Source organism: Syngnathus typhle, linkage group LG3 (assembly GCF_033458585.1).
Source record: "Syngnathus typhle isolate RoL2023-S1 ecotype Sweden linkage group LG3, RoL_Styp_1.0, whole genome shotgun sequence".
NCBI lineage: Eukaryota > Metazoa > Chordata > Actinopteri > Syngnathiformes > Syngnathidae > Syngnathus > Syngnathus typhle.
Window position 1 is genome coordinate 13,384,294 of NC_083740.1, and position 24,697 is coordinate 13,408,990.

The following is a 24,697-nucleotide window of genomic DNA, read 5'->3' on the forward strand; positions in this document are numbered from 1 at the left end:
CGGAAACCGAGGCTCCACCGTATATTTTCAATTTAAATGAACATGTGAAAGAATACTGTGGTGAATTCTCTTCGATGGTCAGCTGGTCTTCCAACCAAAATAGTGAAAAAGTGGCTGGCTTGGGGAAGGAAAACTTCAGTCACACACGGCTGATTGGGGAAAGATTTATTTCAACCGATGTCAGAGAGAAGTGTCTCGCGCCCTAGCCAAGATGTCGAGTCCCTTCGTCTACTCTCGCCCTAAACCTTATACTCTTGCGCTTCCCTCCACGCGGGAGCGCGCAGCTGGGGCTGTTGGCTGACCTATGACCCCGCAGTCGCCTCCCTATCTCTACATCGTGTGTATCTTAACCGTTGTTAATGGAAGCCAGATGTGTCTGGCGCCAATGAGTCTACCTTCCTGGACAAAGCCCCAAACAATCCCACACGAACCTGATCCGAACATGACCCGGTCACACTTAGGCTTACTAGTGAGATATTCATTGCATGATACCAGAATAAAAATACACTACAATACAATATAAAATATAGTTATTTAAATTAATTAATGTATATACTAGGTCATCAAATCAATGTCAGTCGAGTCTGTCAACTAGGTTGCCTCAGAGCCGTGCTTTACCATTTGGCAGACCAAGCAACTGCCTGGGGCCCCCACTGACCGGGCCACTAGGGGTGACCGAAGGCCGACAAATGTGGCAAAGACGCAAACGCAACGACCGCAGCAACCCGACCTTTGAAATGACATCGGAGTAGGAAACCACCCTAAAGGGGCCCCATGGTCTTGTGCATCAGCCAGTCAGAAAATAGAACGGTTTCTGCCCGGTTTCTGCCCGCGAAGCTTATCTCTGGTGTGATTGCTTCTTCTCAATCAGTTTGAAGAAAATGGAGACAGGTGCACCGTGTAGGCCTACGCTACATCATGAAGCGGACTTATCCCTCTAGAAGTGAGAAAAGAAAGAGAAAGAAAGAGGATGAAGAAAAAAGAAGGCAATGCAGTGTTAAGTGGAACAGATATCAATATAATGAGGATTAAGTTAGGTATAACAGTAAAACTAACTGAATGCAGTCAAAGAGTTTTAGTTAATGTTACTGTCAGCCTGTAATGACGGACGGGACCCTATCTATCGGAATAAACACGTTAGTCATTATGGTAGGTAGTATAAATAACCCAGAAATGTGGCTAATGTGACTAACAATTAAATAAATCGAAATAAACTAAGCCAAGGGCGCCAAGAGCGTCTGGTGCCAGCAGGGGCACACTTTGTTAGCGCACCAGGGGGGGCCCATAAATTTGTTTACCTAGAGCCCCCAAAAGTTTAGGCACAGCCCTGGGTCGCCTGTATTATTTTTAATGTCCAGCGGGTGTCAGCAGTCAGCGACACAGTATCGACACAATGTCAATACAGTTTGGCAATGTGTCGAAACGATACACGACGCCTCATGGACCCATCACTAGACATATTAGGTTGCGACATAACCGAAAGTAAATCTAATTTCGGGGGCGCTTCCTGTTTCCCGTAAAGAGTCAGGAGTGTGACGTAATGCTGCAGCGCGACAGAAAACATTCGATGATATCTGCCACATTAAATATGGCCGACGCTCCCACGCGTTGCAGCATGGGGTCAAACAGCTCAAGGTGGTCTATATGTACATGTCTGTGGCTGCAGCAGCCTCGCGGGCTGAGTGGTGTGAGAGAATGGGATAGCGCTGCAGCTGTCGTTAGGTGGAAGCGAAATCATTGCCAGGGCAGGTCTGCCCTGGTTCATCGTAGTGAACATATTATAGAAACGAAAACCATGTCACGTATTTCAGGGTATTGTACGAAAAACAGCCACGTGGAATGCAGAGCACTTGACGTAAGGGGGAGAGAACAACACCACAGACGATAAAAGGAAGATACGGCTGTCCTATATTTGGCACCACCATTTTGGTTGGCAGGGATGGAGCACATCCGGACGCCCAAGGTATTGTTGACATGTCAAGATTGTACTGAACCTGAGATGTTCCGTTTCGTTATTTTCTTGATCAGTGTTTATTTTCACCCTGTCAGTTACACTTTGATAATCCTTCTCGAGTTTACTAACGAGCAGTATCGGGAGCTATGGCGTTAGTGCAAACGGCACATTTTATATGATTTTAGTTTTTTTTTTAAACAACTCCTCTTCTGTGTGAACAAAGCAATCGTAATAGGTTAACCAATGATGTGAGAAATCGCCCATCCTATCACTACACATACCAATGGTGTGTCCTATAATGAAATGGGTTTCGTTTATAAATGCGATATGCTTAATACCTTTGTACAATCACGTTATACGGGAACTGATTTTTCTGACAACAATTAATGTTACATCTTTTTATTAATCTGTTAAAATCTCCACTTTGCCGAAGTCCATGCACTCTCCGGGCATCTGCCAAACATGACGCAACATTGTACAGCACTGCGAACCAATTTCCTTCTTTCCTCCAAATCACTGCATCGTAATTGGGCAACTAGTTAAAAAAAAACAGCCGAGAAATTATCATGTTATTACAACGCTAAAATACCAAGACCTAATGCATTTGTTTTGATTTAAATTCGAACCGTTGAGGATTTTTATGAAATAAATTGAACAAAATAATACCAATTGCAAAATATTCCAACATTACAGAAATTCATGTCTCTAAAATAATTTGTAGTGATTTAAGGGCATTTTGGGGAGGAGATTTATGATCAAATGGCCCACCCACCTTTGGAGCTTGGCGTGCTGTTTTTTCCCCCATCCCAGCCTGTCTATGGAGGGAGACAAGCATTGTAATGTGTGTTTTTTCCTGGCTTGGTTTGTCACGTTCTGTTGTCACCTCGTGTCTGAAATGGGGATTAATTTCCACCCAAATTAATTTCCACATTCCTCGTCATATTAACTTCAACCTGAGAAAATATGAGAGGTCTGTACGGTATTCTGGATTTGCTCATTCAAATGTGACCTCCTCTGACCAAAATCCTCCATCATCTCCACATAATCAAAAATATCATGCTGATTGTTTCAAGAATTACAGGTTGAAGTGAAAAATATGCATGTGCGTATTAATTTTGTTGATGATTGGTCTTAATTTTTTTAGATTTAGCGCCCCTAAAGTTATTACAGTTCCACAGTCAGACATGCAAACAACCACTGCAGTTAGTTTTTTGGTATGGCGCCGATGTGAGTGGCAGCCTCCCAGCAGTGTTCTCTCTTTTCCTCTTTATTTCCTTCTTTTCTCCTTTTTCTTTCTGTCTTTTTGGCAATTTGGCGATGCTGGTGCTTTCTACCGACTACCGCACCTCGGTATCTCTTCGGATCGGACATTTTTACCACGGTCCATTGGGCGCCGTTGAACTGGACTGCCCTTACACCTGTCTATGGACCCCGTGGAGGCTATTTTGTGTGTTTTGGGTGTTCTCTTATATTGAAGGGTGCTGGTTGGCCGCTGTTACTTTTTTTCCTTTGTCTTTTAACTTTGATTTGCTTTGATGGCTTTTATCTTGAGCACTTTCTGGCTTTCTTTGTGGCGCCATTGTGTGGCAGCCTTATGAGAGCCTATTGAGTTGCGCTCATGTCATCTGTGTGTCTTTTGTATACCCACTCTGTGGTATGGATACTGCTGGGGCCTGAATTTCCCCACCCCTGGGGATCAATAAATGTTCAATCAATCATCAATCATCCCGCAACTTCCTACGCCTTGTCGAGACAGCTTTCAACAGCTAGACACCAAACCACCATCAAGGAAGCCCAAAAGCTCCGTGCCTGCTGCCAACCGTGTTGTCAAGCAACGGCCAGAGAGGCAGTCAGGAGCACCTTCACTGGACCTCTCCATCACACCCACCCATGTAGCCATAGCAGGAGATGGAACAGTGTACGTTACGATGCCAGTCAACCATCCATATGCATCAATTACGGCTAAACTCAGAGACAACCCCCGGAGGTCGGATTGTCGAAATGTAATAGTTGGACTTGGAAAGATTCGGAGTCCCGGACTTCCTACGATGAGGCCAACCGTTCAGACAAATGTGGTCGTTAAAAATTTCAGATAGGCAGTGCAGAGGGAAATGTAAGTCAAATGAACCCTTACAAATTTAAATTTAATACAGTCAAACCTCGGTTTTCGAACGTCCAGGTTCCCAAACAAATCGGAATTCAAACGGAATATTCGAGATGTTTTTGCTTCGGTTGTCGAACAAAAATTCGGAGGTCGAACCTCGCGAGATGAGCCAAGAAGACCCGAGAAAACCCGACCGCGCGACCCACATGCCGACTGACTCCGTTCGTTGTTATTGTATTTTCGTTACTTTGAGGATTGTATTAACCACTAATCAGTAAAGCCATCCTAAAACACAAAGACGCTCTTAAAGCAATGCGACAGTGAGCGCCCGGCGCGCTGCGGTTGCGCGATCGGACTGAATTAAGCTCCCTGCAGGACCTTTAAAATATTCTCTAAATTTCAGCGACGGCTCTGTCACAATAATGCAACCAGCGCGGTGCAGTTGCGCAGTCGGCGACGCGCTACGGTTGCGCGTTCGGTGGTGCGCTGCAGTTGCGCAATCAGACAAAAATACGCAACTGAAAAAATCCTTAAAAAAGGCATTTTAAGGAGTCTAGGAACGGATTACATTTTTTTCCATTATTTGTAATGGGAAAAATAGATTCGGAATTCGAACGATTCACTTCTCGAACCGCCTTCTGGAACGGATTGTGGTCGAAAACCGAGGTTTGACTGTATATAACACCCAATGAACAATTCAGCTTGCAAAAATCTTCGGAACGTATTGTGTTTACGTATCTTAGTGAGTTATGAAAGAAAACAGACAGATGTGCAAGGTCAGCACCTAAGCTGCATGCAGGCTTCTCATTTCTTGCTCTTTTAAAGCAGGCATGGAAAGGTGAGTCGTTTTAAGAGGTTTTCAAGCAGGCAACACAACTTTTGCCGCAGTGTAGAATGTTCTTTCACAGTGAACAAATTTGATAAAACCTTGTCTTAACGTCTCCCAATACCTCGTAAATACTTATGTCTTATGGTCGATATAAAAGTTGCAGCTTGCTTTTAACACCTTTTGGATGGTCAAAGATGAGTTATCCCTGGTAAAAATAGATATACTGCATGAAAACCATCAAATCAAAAACAAAGCAACAGAAATGTCACTGTATTGTTTATAAAAAAAGACTCGGAAAATACGTTTTTATGCAGGCGGAACTAATTTGTCTGAAAGAAGTGCAAAAGAGACCTGCGCAACGTGACATGAAAATTCCCTCGTGAAAAGTAGCGGAAACGAGGCTATTCTCACTTCCCCTAGACACTGTATCCCATTCCGTGTGTGCGTGCGTGTGTGTGCGTGCGTGCGTGTGCTTCCTTAAGGTGGAAAATGTGCGTCTCTTGGACCGGTCGAAGGGCCAGAGAAAGGCCAGCGTTGGGACCCTCTACCTTTCAGCTACACATTCAATGTTTATTGAGAACCACCCAGAGACTCGCAAGGAGACATGGGTAAGTGGGAAGCCGCATGGTGCTCCTCATCAAGTGAAGTAGTTTCCTTTCATGACATGTTCAAGTTGAGGTAGATTCTGTATATGCCGGCATGGACGGCTGGCAGACCAGACCGCTCATGGCAAGTAGGTGCATGTCTTATAAATTACCGTCATTTTCCATGTATAATACACCCCCATGTATAATACGCACCCTACAAATGGCATGTCGATGCTGGAAAAAAGCCTGTAGCCATGTATAATACGCACCCAAATTTTGACTCTTAAGTCCGTAAACGTAAAATTATTTCAGAAAAAAGATCCTCTTTGGGAACAACCGGATGTTATTCTGCCGGTCAGTATCACTGTGCATGCGGTAGCAAACTCTGTAGCGGAGAAATGTTTCGGATTTGTGTAGGGTACGTTGTGACAGCAAATGAGCAGGTGATCGAGCAAGCGAGCAGGTGATCGAGCAAACGTCTGATACGAGAGCATTGTGTTCGTATGGAGCGTGTTTAAAGTGAACAGCAGAGAAGAAAGGAACAAGGCAAAGTGTTGTGAATTAAAATATTACCTGTAATACGCATTTAGGTAGAGAACTGAACTCTCGCTCTTTATATAGCTGACATGTCTTGCGCATCCGTTCTGCACATCTGTAATGGCAGCCTCTGTATGATATCCGGTTTGCGATGGAGATTAAAAAACAAACAATATTTGACAATAGCACACCGTCAAGGATTGCACCATCGCATCAAACGATGTCGTCAATTATGAATTTTACTGACTAAGTGTGTTGGGCAGGATGGCTGAATGCGATGCGCGATTGACAACAAACAAGAAGAAAGGTGATTTCAAGTTTTATTTCGAGGGAGATTTTCTTCAAAAATTGTTGTACCCATGTATAATGCGCACCCCAGATTTTAGGACAATAAATTTGTTAAATTTTGCGCATTATACATGCCAAAAGACGGTAGGTTAAAAAAATGATGGTAGTCCTATGTTAGTGTCAGCATTCATCTACTGGAGTATTTTATGGTTGTGTATTTCTGTATTGCAAGAAAAACGAGAGAAAAAATAGCTTGTCTTTAAAATAACAGCAAATACAGCATCTTCTTAGCGTGGATGACATTTTTAATTAAATATGTCATTTATTAACTGTTTAATTTATTTATTGAATATGGAATTAAACAACTCAAACAAATAAATAAATGTGCGATTAAATAATTACATCACCATTAGATAAAATATTTAATTAAATAGATGCGTTAATAATTCAATTATTTCGCTAATATTTATTGATTAAATACAGGGTCCGGCAAAATGATCTGACACATTTGTAGGTTTAATAAAATGCAAATAAATTAAAGAAACAAAAAATATTTAAATTTCTATTTTTGAAAATTACACTTAATGCCGTTTTGTTTTGTTTCGTTTCATTTTTGTTTACTTTTCAAACAATGTTATTTAGGTTTTACCGCTGCCACATTTTCTGGAGTTCTGGCGGTACGTGGTCGGTCGGTTGATTTTCATTTCAATGCTGATCCACTGGCTCTAAAGTTACAAAGTTACAGCCACCCAAAAGTTACCCATAACAAGATCGTGTTTCGAGCAGGTACGGGATCATGTCTACCAAGTCTGAAGCGCAAACGGAACGGTCGTTGTGATGCAGTTACAGATTCGTTCTTGATAAACGTTTCCACAATGAAAGCGCAATTGGACCGGTGAGCATCGCGCTTTCATTGTGGAAACGTTTATCAAGAACGAATCTCTCTCTCTCTCTCTCTCTCTCTCTCTCTCTCTCTCTCTCTCTCTCTCTCTCTCTGTCGCTCTGTCGCTCTGTCTCTCTCTCTCTCTCGCTCTCTCTCTCGCTCTCGCTCTCTCTCTCTCTCTCTCTCGCTCGCTCTCTCTCTCTCTCTCTCTCTCTCTCTCTCTCTCTCTCTCTCTCTCTCTCTCTCTCTCTCTCTCTTTCTCTCTCTCTCTCTCTCTCTCTCTCTCTCTCTCTCTCTCTCTCTCTATCAAAATCTACTGCTCCATTCCTTACGAATCACCATCAAGATCTACTGTGAGGGGAAAAGCTAGTTTGAAACCCTTAAGGGTAGTTTTTGTTTATTCATTCTATGAATTGCATTTAATTTTAATTTTGTCTTGTATTTTAGGTCTTACACAGTATGGTAAGCAGTGTAGAGAGATTGCCCACCACACCCACTGGTAGCCAGCTGATCTTGCGTTGTAAAGATTTCAGGATCTTCCAGCTTCTCCTCCAACAGGAGAAAGATTGCCTTGATGTCCACACCTCATTATTGAGGTTGTCAAGACCAGGTTTGTGTGTTTTGAAGGGCTTAACTGTGTGTCTTTTATCCGGTATATCTGCAACCTATTTCTTGCGCATTCATCAAAGAGCGCAAGAGCACTTCCACCTCACCCTGGTGAATGACAAGGGAGACCATGACAAACTCATGGGAATTTCAAATGTCTAAAACGTAGGGATGAGCAATTCATTGAAATTCAATTTGGTTTTCAATCACTACACTCCACGATTAGAAAATTGGCATAATTGTACAAAATGATTAATAGTATTAATTATTAGTATTAATTTAATACTAATTTTGATTCATTGAAATTATTTAAATGTTTCAACAGTTCACTGGCAATTGTATTGCAAGTAAACTCCAATGCACTATGTTTGAAACCATACTTAATTTTCTACATTATTTTAAAATAACAAATTTTAAATATTGTTTGGTCCAAAAGGAACTTAGATAATTATAGTATTTCAAAAAAATCGTCTTATTTTTAATAGTTAATTTTTAGTTTAAAAATGTTTATCTTTTCTATCAAAAATAAATTTGCGTTTGAATAAGTATGATTAATATATTTTTCATAATCGTGCAGTCCGACTGCAATGGTTTTTTTTAACACAAGATGTCACTACAGAGCCACCCAAGATGACAATTGTCTTGTCACATGTATTAATTTGTACTATTAAGGAGGTGGCTGATGGTGTAGTGCAGGGGTGTTAAACTTAATTTTTTCGCGGGCCACATTGTAGTCATACCTTCTTTCGGGTGGCCATTATGACTGTCAACCCAAATCAATATATGAGCACCTCATATTATATACAGTAAAAGCTACAAAACAAACTGACAAAATACTCGTTTTCAAATCAGACGAGTAAAAACTGGTCAAATATTAAAAAAATATATATATATATTAAAAGTGAAGACAATTTGCAATTCTAGTAATGACACACGAATTTGACGCACAAGTTGTCTTTGCGGCCTACATGAAATGATGTGGCAGGCCAAATCTGGCCTTGAGTTTGACACCTGTGGTGTAGTGGTACACTCGCCTGTCTATCGTGCAGGCACGATGAGTTCGATTCTCACATATGACTGTGTGATTAACAAATAAAACCAAATTTTACCATTACATGATATTTATGTATTGAACTTTTGCCCACAGACAAACGTATACACTATATTTTTGTAGTAAGTTTCGCTTCAAACAATGAACTTTATTATTATTATTATTATTATTTTCTCATTATTGCTCAATGTTGCAACATACGTAGGAAGTTTGCTGGCCTGTTTTCCGGGTTTGGTAGTAATCTCCCACATATAGTGGATTACTCTTAACGACATGTTGAATAATAAAAAAAATGTGGCATTTCATACTAATTGAATATCTTGTATTTTTAGAAAAGTACAGTGAGCTGTACTGTCTGTCCTTCAATCCTAATATTAACAAGGAGGAGAGGCAAGAGTCATGGAGCTTCATAGACCTCATGGCTGACTACAAAAGAATGGGGGTTCCAAATAACCTCTGGGTCGCATCAGCAGCCAACAGCGAATACAGGGTTAGTTGGTCTTTTTGTGATTCTTTTACCAACCATTTTCAACATTTCCATTTTGATGTCATCCATCCACCACATTTCGGCACGTTTGGTTAACAAAAATGAAGAGACATTTTAGCATACTTTTTTATAAACCACATTTAGTCTCGTTTTTATTCCACAATATGACATTACACATTTAGTTTTTGTCACTGCGTCACGGCTCCCTCACATGATAAAGTCTCGTTGATGAAGGTAGTTCATCCTAACTTCTGTTAACAACAGCAACAGACGATGAGTCCGACGTCAGCGCAGCATGTACTTCCAGGGTCAGCAGCGGCGTTGTTTACACAAAAGACAAAGATTTCGATGGATTTAATGATTTGGAGTGACACGGATGGTTTGATAAACGTGTTATTTATGTTATAGTTATTTGCATAACTGTTAATGTTACGTCAGGCACGTTCACAGGTCCTTGTTTGTGTTTATGTACCATTAGCATACCGTATCGTTTCGTCTGTTGTTGCCTGTTTATGTCTGTTCATGGTGTTGGATTTTGTCGAATAAAGTTCTCCCAAAAATGCGACTTGTACTCCGGTGCGACTTATATGTGGTTTTCTTCTTTATTAGGCATTTTATGGCTGGTGCGGCTTGTACTCCAGAGCGATTTATAGTCCAGAAAATACAGTAGATACGTTACTAAAACATTCCTTGTTAAATTATATGCTGCACTAACATTCAGCATTTTTCAATCTTTTTCTAGTTTTGTTTTGAAAGAGTAGGTCACCCATGAACCATGTGTATAGAAATTGACAACAGCCATTTTACCCGTGAACAATACCAAATAATATGTTATGCCGTCTTCATTATGTCATCTTTTCCCAGGTATGTGAAACATATCCATCCGAGCTATTTATTCCAAAGTCAGCCTCCCCTACCGTCATTTTGGGCAGCTCAAAGTTCAGGAGCCGGGGACGATTTCCTGCTCTGTCGTACTTTCACCAGGACACACTGGTCAGTGTTTCAGACGAACCTAAAGAACTGAGTGAGTGTTATATTAATAGTAAGATGTTGATGTTTCATTGCCATTTAGGCTGCTGTGTGCAGGTGTAGTCAGCCACTGTCAGGCTTCAGTGGACGTTGTCAGGAGGATGAGGCCATGCTGCAGGCTGTGATGAAATCCAACCCCGGAAGTGCCTATATTTATGTGGTAGATACAAGGCCCAAGGTAACACACCCAAGGAGTGCTTCAGAGAGAAATAACGCAGCTGTGTAAATTAGGTTATACTATTGTTTTTGTAAAATGCGCTTCATGAATGTGTGTCTAGCTGAATGCTATGGCAAACAGAGCTGCTGGTAAAGGCTATGAGAATGAGGACCATTATACCAACATCAAGCTGCACTTCATTGGCATAGAAAACATTCATGTGATGAGGAACAGCCAACAGAAAATTATCGACGGTAAGTAAGAGTGCAGTCCCTTTCATACTGGCCATGTAAACTGTCTTCGCCCCGCCCTCCCTTCCTTCTCCTGGATTACTGTTAAGGATTGAAGCGGTAAGACTGGTTCAGGATGGCCGAGTAAATCACCACCTTCTGACATAGCGTCAAAGGCATAACTGAGACCGAATGTTGCTTCCTGCAAGTAAAATGTGAAGTCTAATGCGAGAAACTCTCCACCGCACCCATTGTGTCGAAAACGATTGTGGCTGTTTCATGTAATTGTTTCATTGCTTTGAGCCCAATGGACGATGTGAATCCACACTTCAATCTAAAAGAGAGAGGCCAATACATCTTGGCTCTCCTGTTACTGTTGCGCCTCTGATGTGCCAATTTACCAGGAAGCCAGTGTGAAAGTTCCTCTTGCTTGTCCACTAAATGACACAAAAATAATGATTTGGAGAGGTTTTATTGCTTTGTCATGTATGTATTTGTGTAAAATTTGTGTCTTCCACGCAGTGGGTGAAATGCGATCTCCATCAATGACTGACTTCCTTTGGGGTCTGGAAAACTCTGGTTGGCTGAAACACATTAAAGCTATCATAGATGCTGGAGTCTTCATTGCCAGGGTATTTGCTCACTTCTTGAACACTGGAAACACTTAACACACTGCTATTTACTTTAGTATATACAGTATATCACAAAAGTGAGTACACCCCTCTCATTTCTGCAATGTTTTAATTGTATCTTGTCATGGGACAACACTGAAGAAATGACACTTTGATCTAATGTTAAGTAGTCACTTTAAAGCCTGGATAGCAAAGTAAATTTATTGTTACTTCAAAGTAACTCAAAATACAACAATCAATGTGTGTACTGTATGCTAGCTATATGATTGATTAAAAGCATTACAATGCGGGTTGAAATTATGTTACTGTATGTTGTTATTGAAAACCTAAATCTTGTTTAACATAGTTAAGGTAGTTACATTTTTGACACAAAGGTTTATAATGTTATATTTTCAGGCAGTGGCTGATGAAGGAGTCAGTGTGTTGGTCCACTGTTCGGATGGTTGGGATCGGACAGCTCAAGCCTGTTCGGTAGCCAGCGTACTGTTGGACCCATTTTATCGAACTATCAAAGGAATGATGGTAAACGCATGCACGCACGTACTCACGCATGCAGACATGCAGTATTTGTAGTTGGAAGGTGACTTTTATTTAGCTCAGCTCTGTTTCTCTGATTATGTCGTGTACAGTACCGTATTTTTCGCACCATAAGGCGCACTGGATTATAAGGCGCACCCTCATTGCATTTTTTATTTTAGAAATTATTTCATATATAGGGCGCACTGGATTAAAAGGCGCATATACCGTTTTTTTCCGTGTATAGTGCGCAAAATTTTACTAATTTATTGTCCTAAAATCCGGGGTGCGCATTATACATGGGTACAAAAAAAAAAAAAAAAAAATTTTTTTTTTTTTAATTTTTTTTTTTTTTTTTTTTTATAAGTCCCAATAATTGTCACACACGCAGGGAGGCAATGGGTCCCATTTTTATAGTCTTTGGTATGGTCTTAACTAGGCTGGATGTAATTTTTTTTGTTGGCGTTGATTTCTCCGACTGCCCGTAAACGCACCACCGCGCTTCGTGCGCGCACGGGACAGCAAACGAGCAGGTGATCGAGCAAGCGTCTGATACGAGAGCATTGCGGTCGCATGGAGCGTGTTTGAAGTGAACAGCAGAGAAGAAAGGCAAAGTGTTGTGAAATAAAATGCACAGAACGGATGCGCAAGACACGTCAGCTATATAAAGAGCGAGAGTTGTTTTCTTCCTATTAGTTTCAATTCACAGTTTAATTAGCAGTTTCAATCAGCAAATAACAAAATGCGTATTACAGGTAATATTTTATTTCACAACACTTTGCCTTGTTCCTTTGGTCTCTGCTGTTCATCCTAAAACACAAAGGCGCTCTTTAAGCAATGCGACAGTGAGCGCCCGGCGCGCTGCGGTTGCGCGACCGCACCAAATTAAGCTCCCTGCGCAGTGCGCACTGAGGTCCACTTAAATTTTAGAAAGTACATCAGGACTTTAAAAATATCTTCTAAATTTCAGCGACGGCTCTGTCACAATAATCGGCCAGCCCGGTGCAGTTGGGCGGTCGGCGGCGCGCTACGGTTGAGCGTTCTCTCGCACGCTGTCTCTCTCGCTCTCTCTCGCTCTCGCACACACGCAAACCGGATATCATACGGAGGCCGCCATTACAGATGCGCAGAACGGATGAGCAAGACACGTCAGCTATATAAAGAGCGAGAGTTCAGTTCTCTACCTAAATCCGTATTACAGGTAATATTTTATTTCACAACACTTTGCCTTGTTCCTTTCTTCTCTGCTGTTCACTTCAAACACGCTCCATGCGCACGGAGCGCGGTGGTGCGTTTACGGGCAGTCGGAGAAATCAACGCCAACAAAAAAAATTACATTCAGCCTAGTTAAGACTATACCAAAGACTATAAAAATGGGACCCATTGCCTCCCTGCGTGTGTGACGATCATTGGGACTTAAAAAAAAAAAATAAAAAAATAAATTTTTTTTTTTTTTAAAAAAATTCATAAAAATTCGGTGCGTATTATACATGGGTACAAGCTTTTTTCCAGCATCAGCATGCCATTTTTAGGGGTGCGTACTATACATGGGGGCGCACTATACACGGAAAAAAACGGTAATAGAAGCTATACTGCAACAAACTGAGGTTGACTAGGGTTGCGGCCAATAACCAATGAGCCCTCTGTAAACAATCGCGTTTCTCAAACTATCTCCTATAAAATGATCGGAACTGACTAAAGTTCGATCTAACACATTGGTACTGCTTACTTATGTTTCCCTTCCATATCGATCCGTAAATTTACTCGAAGCATTAACGGAGCAGCCTATTTTGAAATGAAATAGCCTCGTGCATATAGCAGCTATCATTATAGCATTAGCCGCCCACAAACTCCCATGAGCCTCAGCTCGCAGACTCCCATGAGCCTCAGCAAAGTGTCGTGGCGGTCCCCGGTAAACAATCGCGTTTCTCAAAAGAATGGCTCGAAAGAATATGATAATGCTAATGGGACGTCGAACGCTGCGCGCTCGCTTCTCTTCCGGGGGCGTGGGGGCTGGTGGTGCTAATGGGAAAAGCGAACGCTGCGCGCTCGCTTTTCTTTGGGGGGGGGGGGGGTTGCTAATGGGACGTCGAACGCTAAAGACTGATTTAAAACATTGGTGCTGCTTATTTTTGATTCCGTTGGATATACATCCGTAAACGAACTCTAAAACATTAACGGAACAGCCTATTTTTTAAATGAAATAGCCTCGCGGGTACAACAGCCGTAATGCTGGGAAGCGATGCGACCTTGTAATTTACTAGTCATACTAAAACGTACTGAAACATTTCGGCAGAGCACTGTGTTCAACCAGTATGGATCAACAAATTCATCAATTGATCCATATACAGTGCCTTGCGAAAGTATTCGGCCCCCTTGAACCTTTCAACATTTCGCGACATTTCAGGCTTCAAACATAAAGATATAAAAGTTTAATTTTTTGGCAAGAATCTACAATAAGTAGGACACAATCGTGAAGTGGAACAAAATGTATTGGATAATTTAAACTTTTTTAACAAATAAACTGAAAAGTGGGGCGTGCAATATTATTCGGCCCCCTTGCACTAATACTTGGTAGCGCCACCTTTTGCTGCAATTACAGCTGCAAGTCGCTTAGGGTATGTCTCTATCAGTTTTGCACATCGAGAGACTGGAATTCTTGCCCATTCTTCCTTGCAAAACAGCTCGAGCTCAGTGAGGTTGGATGGGGAGCGATTGTGAACAGCAGTCTTCAGCTCTTTCCACAGATTCTCGATTGGATTCAGGTCTGGACTTTGACTTGCCCATTCTAACACCTGGATACGTCTACTTGTGAACCATTCCATTGTAGATTTGGCTTTATGTTTTGGATCATTGTCCTGTTGGAAGATAAATCTCCGTCCCAGTCTCAGGTCTTTTGCAGACTCCAACAGGTTTTCTTCCAGAATGGTCCTGTATTTGTCTCCATCCATCTTCCCATCAATTTTAGCCATCTTCCCTGTCCCTGCTGAAGAAAAGCAGGCCCAAACAATGATGCTGCCACCACCATGTTTGACAGTTGGGATGGTGTGTTCAGGGTGATGAGCTGTGTTGCTTTTACGCCAAACATATCGTTTTGCGGTGTGGCCAAAAAGTTCAATTTTGGTTTCATCTGACCAGAGCACCTTCTTCCACATGTTTGGTGTGTCTCTCAGGTGGCTTGTGGCAAACTTTAAACGAGACTTTTTATGGATATCTTTGAGGAATGGCTTTCTTCTTGCCACTCTTCCATAAAGGCCAGATTTGTGCAGTGCACGACTGATTGTTGTCCTATGGACAGACTCTCCCACCTCAGCTGTAGTTATCTGCAGTTCATCCAGAGTGATCATGGGCCTCTTGGCTGCATCTCTGATCAGTCCTCTCCTTGTTTGAGATGAAGGTTTGGAGGGACCGCCGGGTCTTGGTAGATTTGCAGTGGTCTGATAGTCCTTCCATTTCAATATAATTGCTTGCACAGTGCTCCTTGAGATGTTTAAAGCTTGGGAACTCTTTTTGTATCCAAATCCGGCTTTAAACTTCTCCACAACAGTATCTCGGACCTGCCTGGTGTGTTCCTTTGTCTTGATGTTCTCTCTGCGCTTTAAACAGAACCCTGAGACTATCAAAGAGCAGGTGCATTTATACGGAGATTTGATTACACACAGGTGCATTCTATTTATCATCATCAGTCATTTAGGACAACATTGGATCACTCAAAGATCCTCACTGAACCTCTGGAGTGAGTTTGCTGCACTGAAAGTAAAGGGGCCAAATAATATTGCATGCCCCACTTTTCAGTTTTTTATTTGTTAAAAAAGTTACAATTATCCAATAAGTCTCATTCCACTTCACAATTGTGTCCCACTTGTTGTTGATTCTTGAAAAAAAAATTGAATTTTATATCTTTATGTTTGAAGCCTGAAATGTGGCGAAATGTTGAAAGGTTAAAGGGGGCCGAATACTTTCGCAAGGCACTGTATAAGGCGCTCTGCATTATAAGGTGCACTGTGTTTTTTTGAGTAAATTTTAAGTTTTTAAGTGCGCCTAATAGTGCGGAAAATACGGTACTTACCTGTCGCAACCGTGGCTCAGGCAGCAGAGCAGTTCGAATCCAGCTCTGTCCGAGTCACGTGTCTTTGAGTCCTTGGGCAAGACACTTTACACACCTTGCCTCTAGTGCCACTCAAACTGGTTTATGCCTGGATACAAATGTTTGGTGGTGATCGGAGGGGCTGTCAGCCTGCCTTAGGGCAGCTGTGGTCACTAGTGTAGTTTACCACTAAAAGAGTGTGAATGAGTGTGTGAGCGCTGTGAGTACAGAATTCTATAGAAAAATACAATATAAATCCAATGCATTATTATTATTATTACCTACCTATGTCGTATGTCACTGATGCATTTTCTAGGGATGTTCGATACAACTTTTATCAGACCGATACCACTCTCTAGTAGTCACAATACCGATACCAAGTACCGATACCACTAGTCCTTTTCATTCATCAACCCCCTCCCCAAAAAAGTCACAATTAAAAAAAAAAAGTATATATCCCAATATAGCATTTCTCTTGAAAATTGTATGACATTAGTGGCAAGTTTCTATTCTTCTAATTTGTAATTTCCAGTTTCTGATTGTACAATGCCTTCAAAAGGGTGGCCGATGTTGGTATTGGCTGCTGTCGCGAGTACGATACCTTGAAATAATAATGTAACGCTGATACCTGGTGTGTGTACTGCCCATATTCTCATTGTTCGTCATTTATACGTTTTCTTCTCTCATGTAGGTGCTGATAGAAAGAGACTGGGTTTCATTTGGTCACAAGTTTTCTCACAGGTCTGTAACTGGTAAAAGTTAACAGCACATCAACAAAAGATTGTAAGCTATGATTACTGTTTTTATTAAATAAAATACAGAAAGTCAACACGTAATCTTTAAAAGGGAGGGTAAACTGAGGATGGTTCATTTTTCACGAGCAAGCCCAATTTTTTTTATCAAGAAAATGAAGCTAATGCATTGTATATTTTATCCATTCATTTTGGAGAAATAATGAAACAACGAATGCATTTAAAAACAACCGCTTTTAATGAGGAATAGGGCCACGCACCTCTCCCCTCCATGTCTTGATTGATGATGTCACAGAAGGAAGAGATCACAATTTCCCTGTTGGAAATCATTGTAAACACTATCGCTTAAAATGTACAAAAGCAGCTACCAATTGGCACCACAATTTACATGGGCATCTCTACTTTTGACTACTTCAACATATTAAAAGGATTAGCCTCTCCGTGGCTGATTTTAGAGAAATAAGCAGCCTCTCTGCAGCTGAAGTGTGCTGTCACATTTATTTCCTTTAACCATTCACCAACATACGCGAACACAACTCATTCCGCGAAGTTTTATGTAAGCAGAATTGTTCATACGTTGTTATATAGTCAATTGAAATTGAGAAAGGTTCATTTGAGTTACATTTACCCTGAAGTCCATGTATGAGGTACCAACTCCGTCACCTATCTGAGAAGGAGGCGCTTTAAACGGCCACACTCAGCTGAAGGGTCAGCCTCCTCGCTGGAAGTCTGATGCTCCCAATCTTTCCAACAAGACGAACTCCGGGCGTTGTGACGCGGTCCGAGTTGAGCCTCCTGGCTGAGTCGGGACCCGGCTGACACTTTTGTGTTCGTAGATTTCCATTTTCAGTTACTTGGTTTCTTTTCTTTAATTTTCTTGTCGATTGTATTCTGCAGTAGACTCAAGCTGTGTTCAAGGACCACTCACAAAGTCAGAAACCTCATTAATGGCACCAAGAAGCAATGACGAGTAGCGTGAGGACATTAAGTTAAAGTTAAGTTAAAGTCCCAATGATTGTCACACACACATCTAGTGCCAATGTTGAGGTCGCTTTCCCCAACATTGTCCATGCATCCAATGTTTAAATCGCTTGTCCTCAAACTGGCTAAAAACCTTACCAAAAACATTTACTGTGTGGTTCGCTGACAAATATTATATTCTCTTTACTACAAACCAGCGTATCTAAATTCATGCATCTGTTTTCTACCACATGTACTCATTTTGGTCATGTGGGAGCCCATAAGCCAATCACAGAGCACAATCAAACAAGCATTCACTCAAATATGAACACTTATGAACAATTTACAGTCTTCAGTAACCCAACATGCATGTTTTTAAAATGCGGACTTGGTAAACAAATTGTGATAAATAACTGGAACATCACTCAAATATTGGTGATCCCGTTGAGAGTCTCACATATTTCTTCGCTATCGAGTTTGCTACTGCATGTGCAGTGATACTGACCGGCAGAATAACATCCGGTTGTTCCCAAAGATGATCTTTTTTCTGAAATAATTTTACGTTTACGGACTTAAGTAACCTGGCTGGGTCATACCAAAGACTATAAAAATGGGACCCATTGCCTCCCTGCTTGGCACTCAGCATTAAGGGTTGGAATTGGGGGGTTAGATCACCAAATGATTCCAGAGCGTGGCGCCGCTGCTGCTCACTGCTCCCCTCTCCCCCAAGGGATGGATCAAAATCACACAGGGATGGGTCAAATGCAGAGGACAAATTTCACCACACCCAGATGCGTGTGTGACGATCATTGGGACTTTAAAAAAGTAAAAAATAAAAAAGTCCAATTTTGGGTGCGTATTATACATGGGTACAGGCTTTTTTCCAGCATTGATATGCCATTTTTAGGGTGCGTATTATACATCGGGGCGCATTATACATGGGGGAAAAAAACGGTAGTTGTTGTTTGTGTATTTTCCTCTCTTCGGCTTCTCCTCCAAAGATTATCATGAACAGGATAAACAAAATATGTAGAAAAGTCATGGATGGATGCTGATTAACAAAATATTTCTATTTATTTCTTCAGGTATGCCCACTTGGATGGCGATCCTAAAGAAGTGTCCCCGGTTATTGATCAGTTCTTGGAATGTGTGTGGCAGCTGTCTGAACAGTTTCCATGTGCCTTTGAGTTCAACGAGTGCTTCCTTATTGCGATACACACACACGTCTACTCCTGCCATTACGGGACATTCCTGGGCAACTGTCAAAAGGAACGCAAGGATATGAGGTATAAATGAAATGAATGAATCTAATGGACCAGTGGTGTCAAAAACCTTTTCAGGTACAAGACTGTAGTTTCAGGTGCTGAAGAAAGGCTCTCAACTCAAGTTTGCACGCTAGAGAGAATAAAATAAAATACCATTAAGAATATTACTGTTCGTTATGATTAGTATGGAAAGTATTCCATGTCCTTTAAATGGAGTCCAAGCACAAGCAGTGATGTGTACACAAAAACAAAATACTGAACTAAAAAGCTATGTTTTGTTAAATCATGCAAATAATTTAATCATAGGATTTATCTTTTAACCATCAGTAAAGACCTCAAAAGTGTCCACTGCAAATGTCATAGCAAAGACACAAAATATTACTGCGTGACTGATAATGTGGGGCAGGGTCATCCATAACAACATAACAATAACAATCCAATAAAACTTTTATTGCCGCTTGCTGAACTTAGTTTCACGTGGCTCTAAATGCCTGGACACTAGTTAATTTGTGATTGAGCTCTAAGCTTTGAGGGGATTTCTTTGAATCTAGTGATTATTATTCTGTCTAACACACATGAGATCCAAAGTCTGATCTCAAATCAGTTGTTCTACAATCATCACTATCCTACAGTTTTCCATTGATCTTCTAAATTTGTGGAGATAGTTGTCAGTGGTAATAATGTTTAATAAACTTATAGAAGGCATTTTTTGTTTTGCTGTAGTAATACCATGTACTGCATAAATTATGTAATAGCCCAAGGGTACATTTGGGTTCATGCGAATAACTGCTAATGTTGTGCGTATGTATCAGGCTTCATGAACGGAGTCATTCGGTGTGGCCCCAGCTATGGAAGGACAGAGCAGACTTTACCAATCCACTGTACAAGGCTGAACTGAGTCAATGTCAGGGTGTCCTGAGACCTAACACCACCCCCTACTGTTTTAAGTAAGTAATCGCAGTATGGACATTCAATACTATGGTGTTCCTTCGCTGTATCGCGGTTCAACTTTCGCCATCTCTGTTTTGCGGAATTTTTTGGGAGGCGTGTCAGCAAATGGAGTGCACTTATATAGTGCTTATATCGACAACATGGTGTTCAAAGCCCTTTACAAAGTCTCACATTCGCCCATTCATACCTGCACTGTGTTCTGACGCAGCATGTCTGTCCCTGTTAGGAAGAGCCGCTGCTACGGTGTGCACTGGCACGTTCTGTTGGGAAACTATGAACATTATTCAGATGTGCCGTTGAGTCAATCAGTCAAGCCGTATAAGCCAGATAGTAAACAGTTGCGTTCGGGCAGAGGGGAGTGCTCAGTCACCGATTGCAGTTCCAGGATGATGAAACGTCGACAAATAATCATTTTCCTTCCCCCCCTGATGTTTTTGTTAACATTTGTTTTAAAATAGGCTACCTTAACTGAAATCTAGCATCTTTAGCCAAAAGTGCAATCCGGTTTAATGCACGCCTTGTTGATGTTATTGTTCAAAGCAAAAGTAAATTGCTGCGACTACTTTCGCAGGGCAGTGCTTCTTCATCTGTGTAATAGAAGCGAGACGCACAGAAGAAGCTATCATAGAAGCAGCAGCAGCAAGCAAGATGAGCACCATAGCCACCAACCTTTGTTTTGCAAAGTAACAGTAACAACGAGAGTCTAGTCACAATCCACTAGTATTTGGCTGGAATGCACCACGAGATTAGAGTTAGGCCATTTTAGGATAAAAAAAAAAAAACTTAAATGCAATGTTGCGTTGTAGTCGGTCACTGCTAGAGGGGGCAGAGCAGGCTTCCTCTTACAGCCGGTTTTGTTTTTGTTGCCATCGTCTTCTTCGTTGACATTGTCGCCGACTTCTCTCTCGTGCGTCGGTTGAGCCACATGTCATATCTCGGTATGAACAGAGTGGCACCCACATGACTCAATTAGTATTTAGAAGTTGAATACGTCAGTGTGTGCCAAGCCTTAAATCAAGTCCACAAAAAAGAAATTAAACTGATTGCTGGGAATACAGGACCAGACGGTACGCCCAACCGATTGTGTGTGCGCAGATCTCTAGCACTGAAGCCGCTGTTCAGCTCAGCCGGATTGTCATTTTCAGTGGACAGCAAGTGGCAAAATGACTGCCCCCCTAAAGTGGATTAAATTGGGTTGATATTGCATCTTAATTCATATTCCATAAATGCACTATTAGTAATCAAAATACCAGTGAGTGGTGCACATAACAACATTGTAATTTTTTTTACACTTGATTTCCCCAATTTTCATTTACACCCTGGTGCATATTTTTGTGTTGCATGCTACAGAGAACCAAGTCAAAAATGTGTTTATGCAAGGGGAGATGTCAGAGTGTGCCTTGCTTAATGGCCACTTTGCATTAGCCAGTAATCAGAAAGATCAGCATCGCTTCCACTCGTTTAAATCTTTACATTTTGGTCCACAGCAGGACTCGTACTTCTGCCCTGTGTCTCTAAAGCCCAATTCCTGAAAGATGAGCTCCTGCTGACATCTTACTTTCTGTGTGTACTCTCTTTTTTTCCCCCTATTTAAGAATGTGGAAGGGACTTTACAACCATACGGAGCGGTCATCGCCTCCTTGCCAATCACCTGCAGACTTCCTGTCTGCTATGAGGGAGGAGTCCCTGCAGCTGGAAGAGGAATTGACCAATCACCAGGAGGTAGCACCAGGAGGAAACGTTCATCACCACCCGGGCTCCAGACAAGGCAGACGACACACAGAACAATCATGACACCACTACAAACCTTCTTCCCTAACCTTCCTTCCTTAGCATTGTTTAGCTAAATACAAACCTTCACAACAACATTGGCACTTTGATACATAACAGATCAATCAGTCAATGCTCTCCCATCTTTGTTTCAAAAAACTGTCTTAAAAAAGTGTCTTAGTGTTTTTCCTGAGGAATCTGATGAGTAAATAAAGAGGACTTTTTACTTTTCCTTTCTTATGCAGAGGATATCTGTGCTAACAGAGAAGCCAATAACCTTGGAGAAAGTAGTGGTTAAAAGGAGGACTCGGCACATTCAACAGAGACACTGTGGGCCGGACCCACCCACCACATACGCAATCCCAATCACCAGCCCCGCACAGGACCACAAGACCTTTGGACCAGCCGATCAAAACACCAAGGTGAAACCCCCCACTCTCATCCTGCCCCTAGGCCAGTCCGTCCTGGTCAAACATCTCAACGCGGACGACATCTCCAGCGACCTGGAATCAGGTGTGGCCGACCTCAGCAGTCGGTCTTCCAGTGGTGGGGAGGAGGGCAAGGACCCTGAGACGGACAAGGTAGCCTTCACTACAGCCTGACTTATAATTAACAAATAATTGGAGTCGAAGTCTGTTCGCATTGTTTCATTTTAAATGCTTTTTGTTGTTCTTCACAGATGTTTTTTGTCACACATTATTTAAGATGAGAGAGCCTCTTTTCTTTTTTTTTAAATATAAACAAAATCTGAGCGCTCATTTGCTGTATTTTTAATTAAAGAACCGCACTTGTACAATGGGGTTGTTATACATTTCATGCAAGGTAATTGCAATATTGCTCAATACAAACCTAGCGAGAGTTTATTTACATTACGATTATGAAGTGGCTGCTGCATTACAAGTTCATTCAATTTGGCTTTTTGACAAAGAAACTGTTGGTTCTGTAATCATGTCGGTCATAAGATGTAACGGCTATCTATTTTGGGAAATAAGAGTTGCTTCAAGAAAAATCTTGCTTCAAGAGAAATAATGGTTATGGTACTCATCATCTAAGCAACTCAGAAAGAGAAATTAGTGTCAAACGTTTGTCATGTAGTATTAACATTGAAAAGCCAATGTGGAACGGTTTGGTTTTAAACTGCTATTTTACTGGATTATAGAACCCCTAGGAATCACTTTGTCAATGAACTAGAAGGGATGGATGGACTTAATAAAGGAAGAACTAAATGTGAACATTCTTTGTATCAACAGCTGATCATAACTTCTTTCCCTCCATGTCATTTTGTGCAATATAATTTATTAATGTTTGCGTGCTCAAATTGTAATGTGATTTAGCAGTTGAGTGCATCACTGTTTATTTAAACCAGTGGTTCTTAACCGCGGGTGCTCGCACCGCCTAGGGGTGCGAGAATGCTTCCTAGGGGGTGCGAGGATACCCTGGGGGAAATCTACAATTTTTCGGGGATAATAGGTAACTGAAAAAAGTGAAAAATTCTGGAAATCAAGAAGTCATTGTGTTAATTGGCATTAGGGATAATACTAATTAAGCCTTATAGCTGTAAAGTAAACCAATTATTATTATAATAATTATTTAGGGTTAGGGGTGCGAGAACTGGTTGGTGAATTGAATAGTGTGCAAACAAAGAAAAATCTTAAGAACCACTGATTTAAACTATACTGTCTTCTGTCGTCTGTGTCCCCATTCTTGAATTTAGAGCTGTACCTGTCAACCTGGTTAATGTATGCCAAGTTGAGCATTCTAAGACTTGACTCTGTTTTATGTTGTTGTTTTTTACTAATGAGGGACAACTATTGTTTGGCTGCAGGTGAGCAAGTTGCTTTACTGTGGGTGGTTAGGCTGTATGAAAAGCATTGCGCACAACCCCTAACGAATGCTCAGTAGCAGTACAAAGCTGGTGGTGTAAAGAGGACCAACTTTCAAGCAGAAATCTGGACTGGGGGATAGAACCAAAAGAGGCAATATATACAGGCCACACAATTGAGCCTAATATAAAATATTTCAGAATATTGTCAAAACATTTATTTGGGGGGTGGGGGGTGATATATTACAGCAAAATAAATTCCAATTGTGTAAAGACAGTGTGGTGAATGGTCTTTGTTCTTTCGCTGGTCTCCAAAAAAACACTCGGTGGACGATGGCTGATTGGGAAAATATTTATTCAACCAATGCCAGAGTGATGTCTCTCCAAAAGTTAGAGTGGCCCCAAGAGCAAAGATGTTTCAGCTCTCGACGGCACAGATGTTCGCCCCAAAAAAGCCCTCGCGCTTCTTGCTCTTGCGCCCCCCCCTCTATCTGTTCTCCCCCATCATTTGTACCTCGTAAGACAACAGCTGCGGTCACTCTAGTAGTTACTTCCGATGCCCTTAAAAGGGCATGGACAAAGGTCTTCTTGGTCACGGACGAATGGCCCGTCCATATTCTAAGTACCTACACATTACTGAAACTAGAGCTTCTCTGTACCCCAAAAATAGCTTAGGGTCTTCTCACTGCTACAAGGTTGCCATTTAAGGTGACATACAGTGACGCATAGAATCCAAAATTTACCTCAACAGAAATAGTGCAAATCCAATTTTCTTTATACACCACTATTACACTGTTGCCTGAGGTGTGTATAACTTTTCTGCATTTATGCTAAATCAATAAAACACTTTTTCAGGTGGCAATACTCCTGGTCTGACATACTATCCGGAACACAAATGTGAAAGATTATACTTATATCTTATATCCACTTTTTTGGAATGATACAGTTTGCAACAACAAAGGCAATTGCTACACAATATTTTATATATTGTGATATATTGTTTTTTCTAAAAATAAATCTAAAGGTAACTCTAAATAAACGACAGATGTAAAGGAGAGGATCCGGACACTTCAAAATAAAATATTTATCAGCCTTGGCTAATGGATAAATCGTAATTGCTCAAAGTTTCTTTTATTTGTGAAACCCAGCTAAAGGTGGCTTATGGTTCGAGATCACTTGTATAACGTGTGGTGCACATTG

At 41.3% G+C, this 24,697-nt stretch overlaps 1 protein-coding gene across 4 annotated transcripts; it reads left to right on the top strand.

Moving 5' to 3' along the window:
* Window positions 1–1,570: 1,570 nt before the first annotated feature.
* Window positions 1,571–22,907, top strand: LOC133151565 (myotubularin-related protein 7-like). 4 transcript variants are annotated; one of them, XM_061274717.1, is made up of 14 exons: window positions 1,571–1,963; window positions 5,370–5,495; window positions 7,630–7,792; window positions 9,172–9,329; window positions 10,191–10,319; window positions 10,399–10,533; window positions 10,634–10,766; window positions 11,265–11,374; window positions 11,771–11,896; window positions 16,669–16,718; window positions 18,775–18,975; window positions 19,767–19,901; window positions 21,501–21,673; window positions 21,921–22,118. In XM_061274717.1, the coding sequence occupies exons 1-14, from the start codon at window positions 1,940–1,942 to the stop codon at window positions 21,971–21,973; spliced, it is 1,716 nt and encodes a 571-aa protein (XP_061130701.1). In that variant the 5' UTR covers window positions 1,571–1,939; the 3' UTR covers window positions 21,974–22,118. The 4 variants fall into 4 exon arrangements, with proteins under 4 accessions (XP_061130701.1, XP_061130702.1, XP_061130700.1 ...); XM_061274718.1 differs by having other exon boundaries at window positions 21,501–21,627; window positions 21,917–22,118; XM_061274715.1 differs by having other exon boundaries at window positions 1,572–1,963; window positions 21,501–21,627; window positions 21,921–22,907.
* The last annotated feature ends 1,790 nt before the right edge of the window (window positions 22,908–24,697 follow it).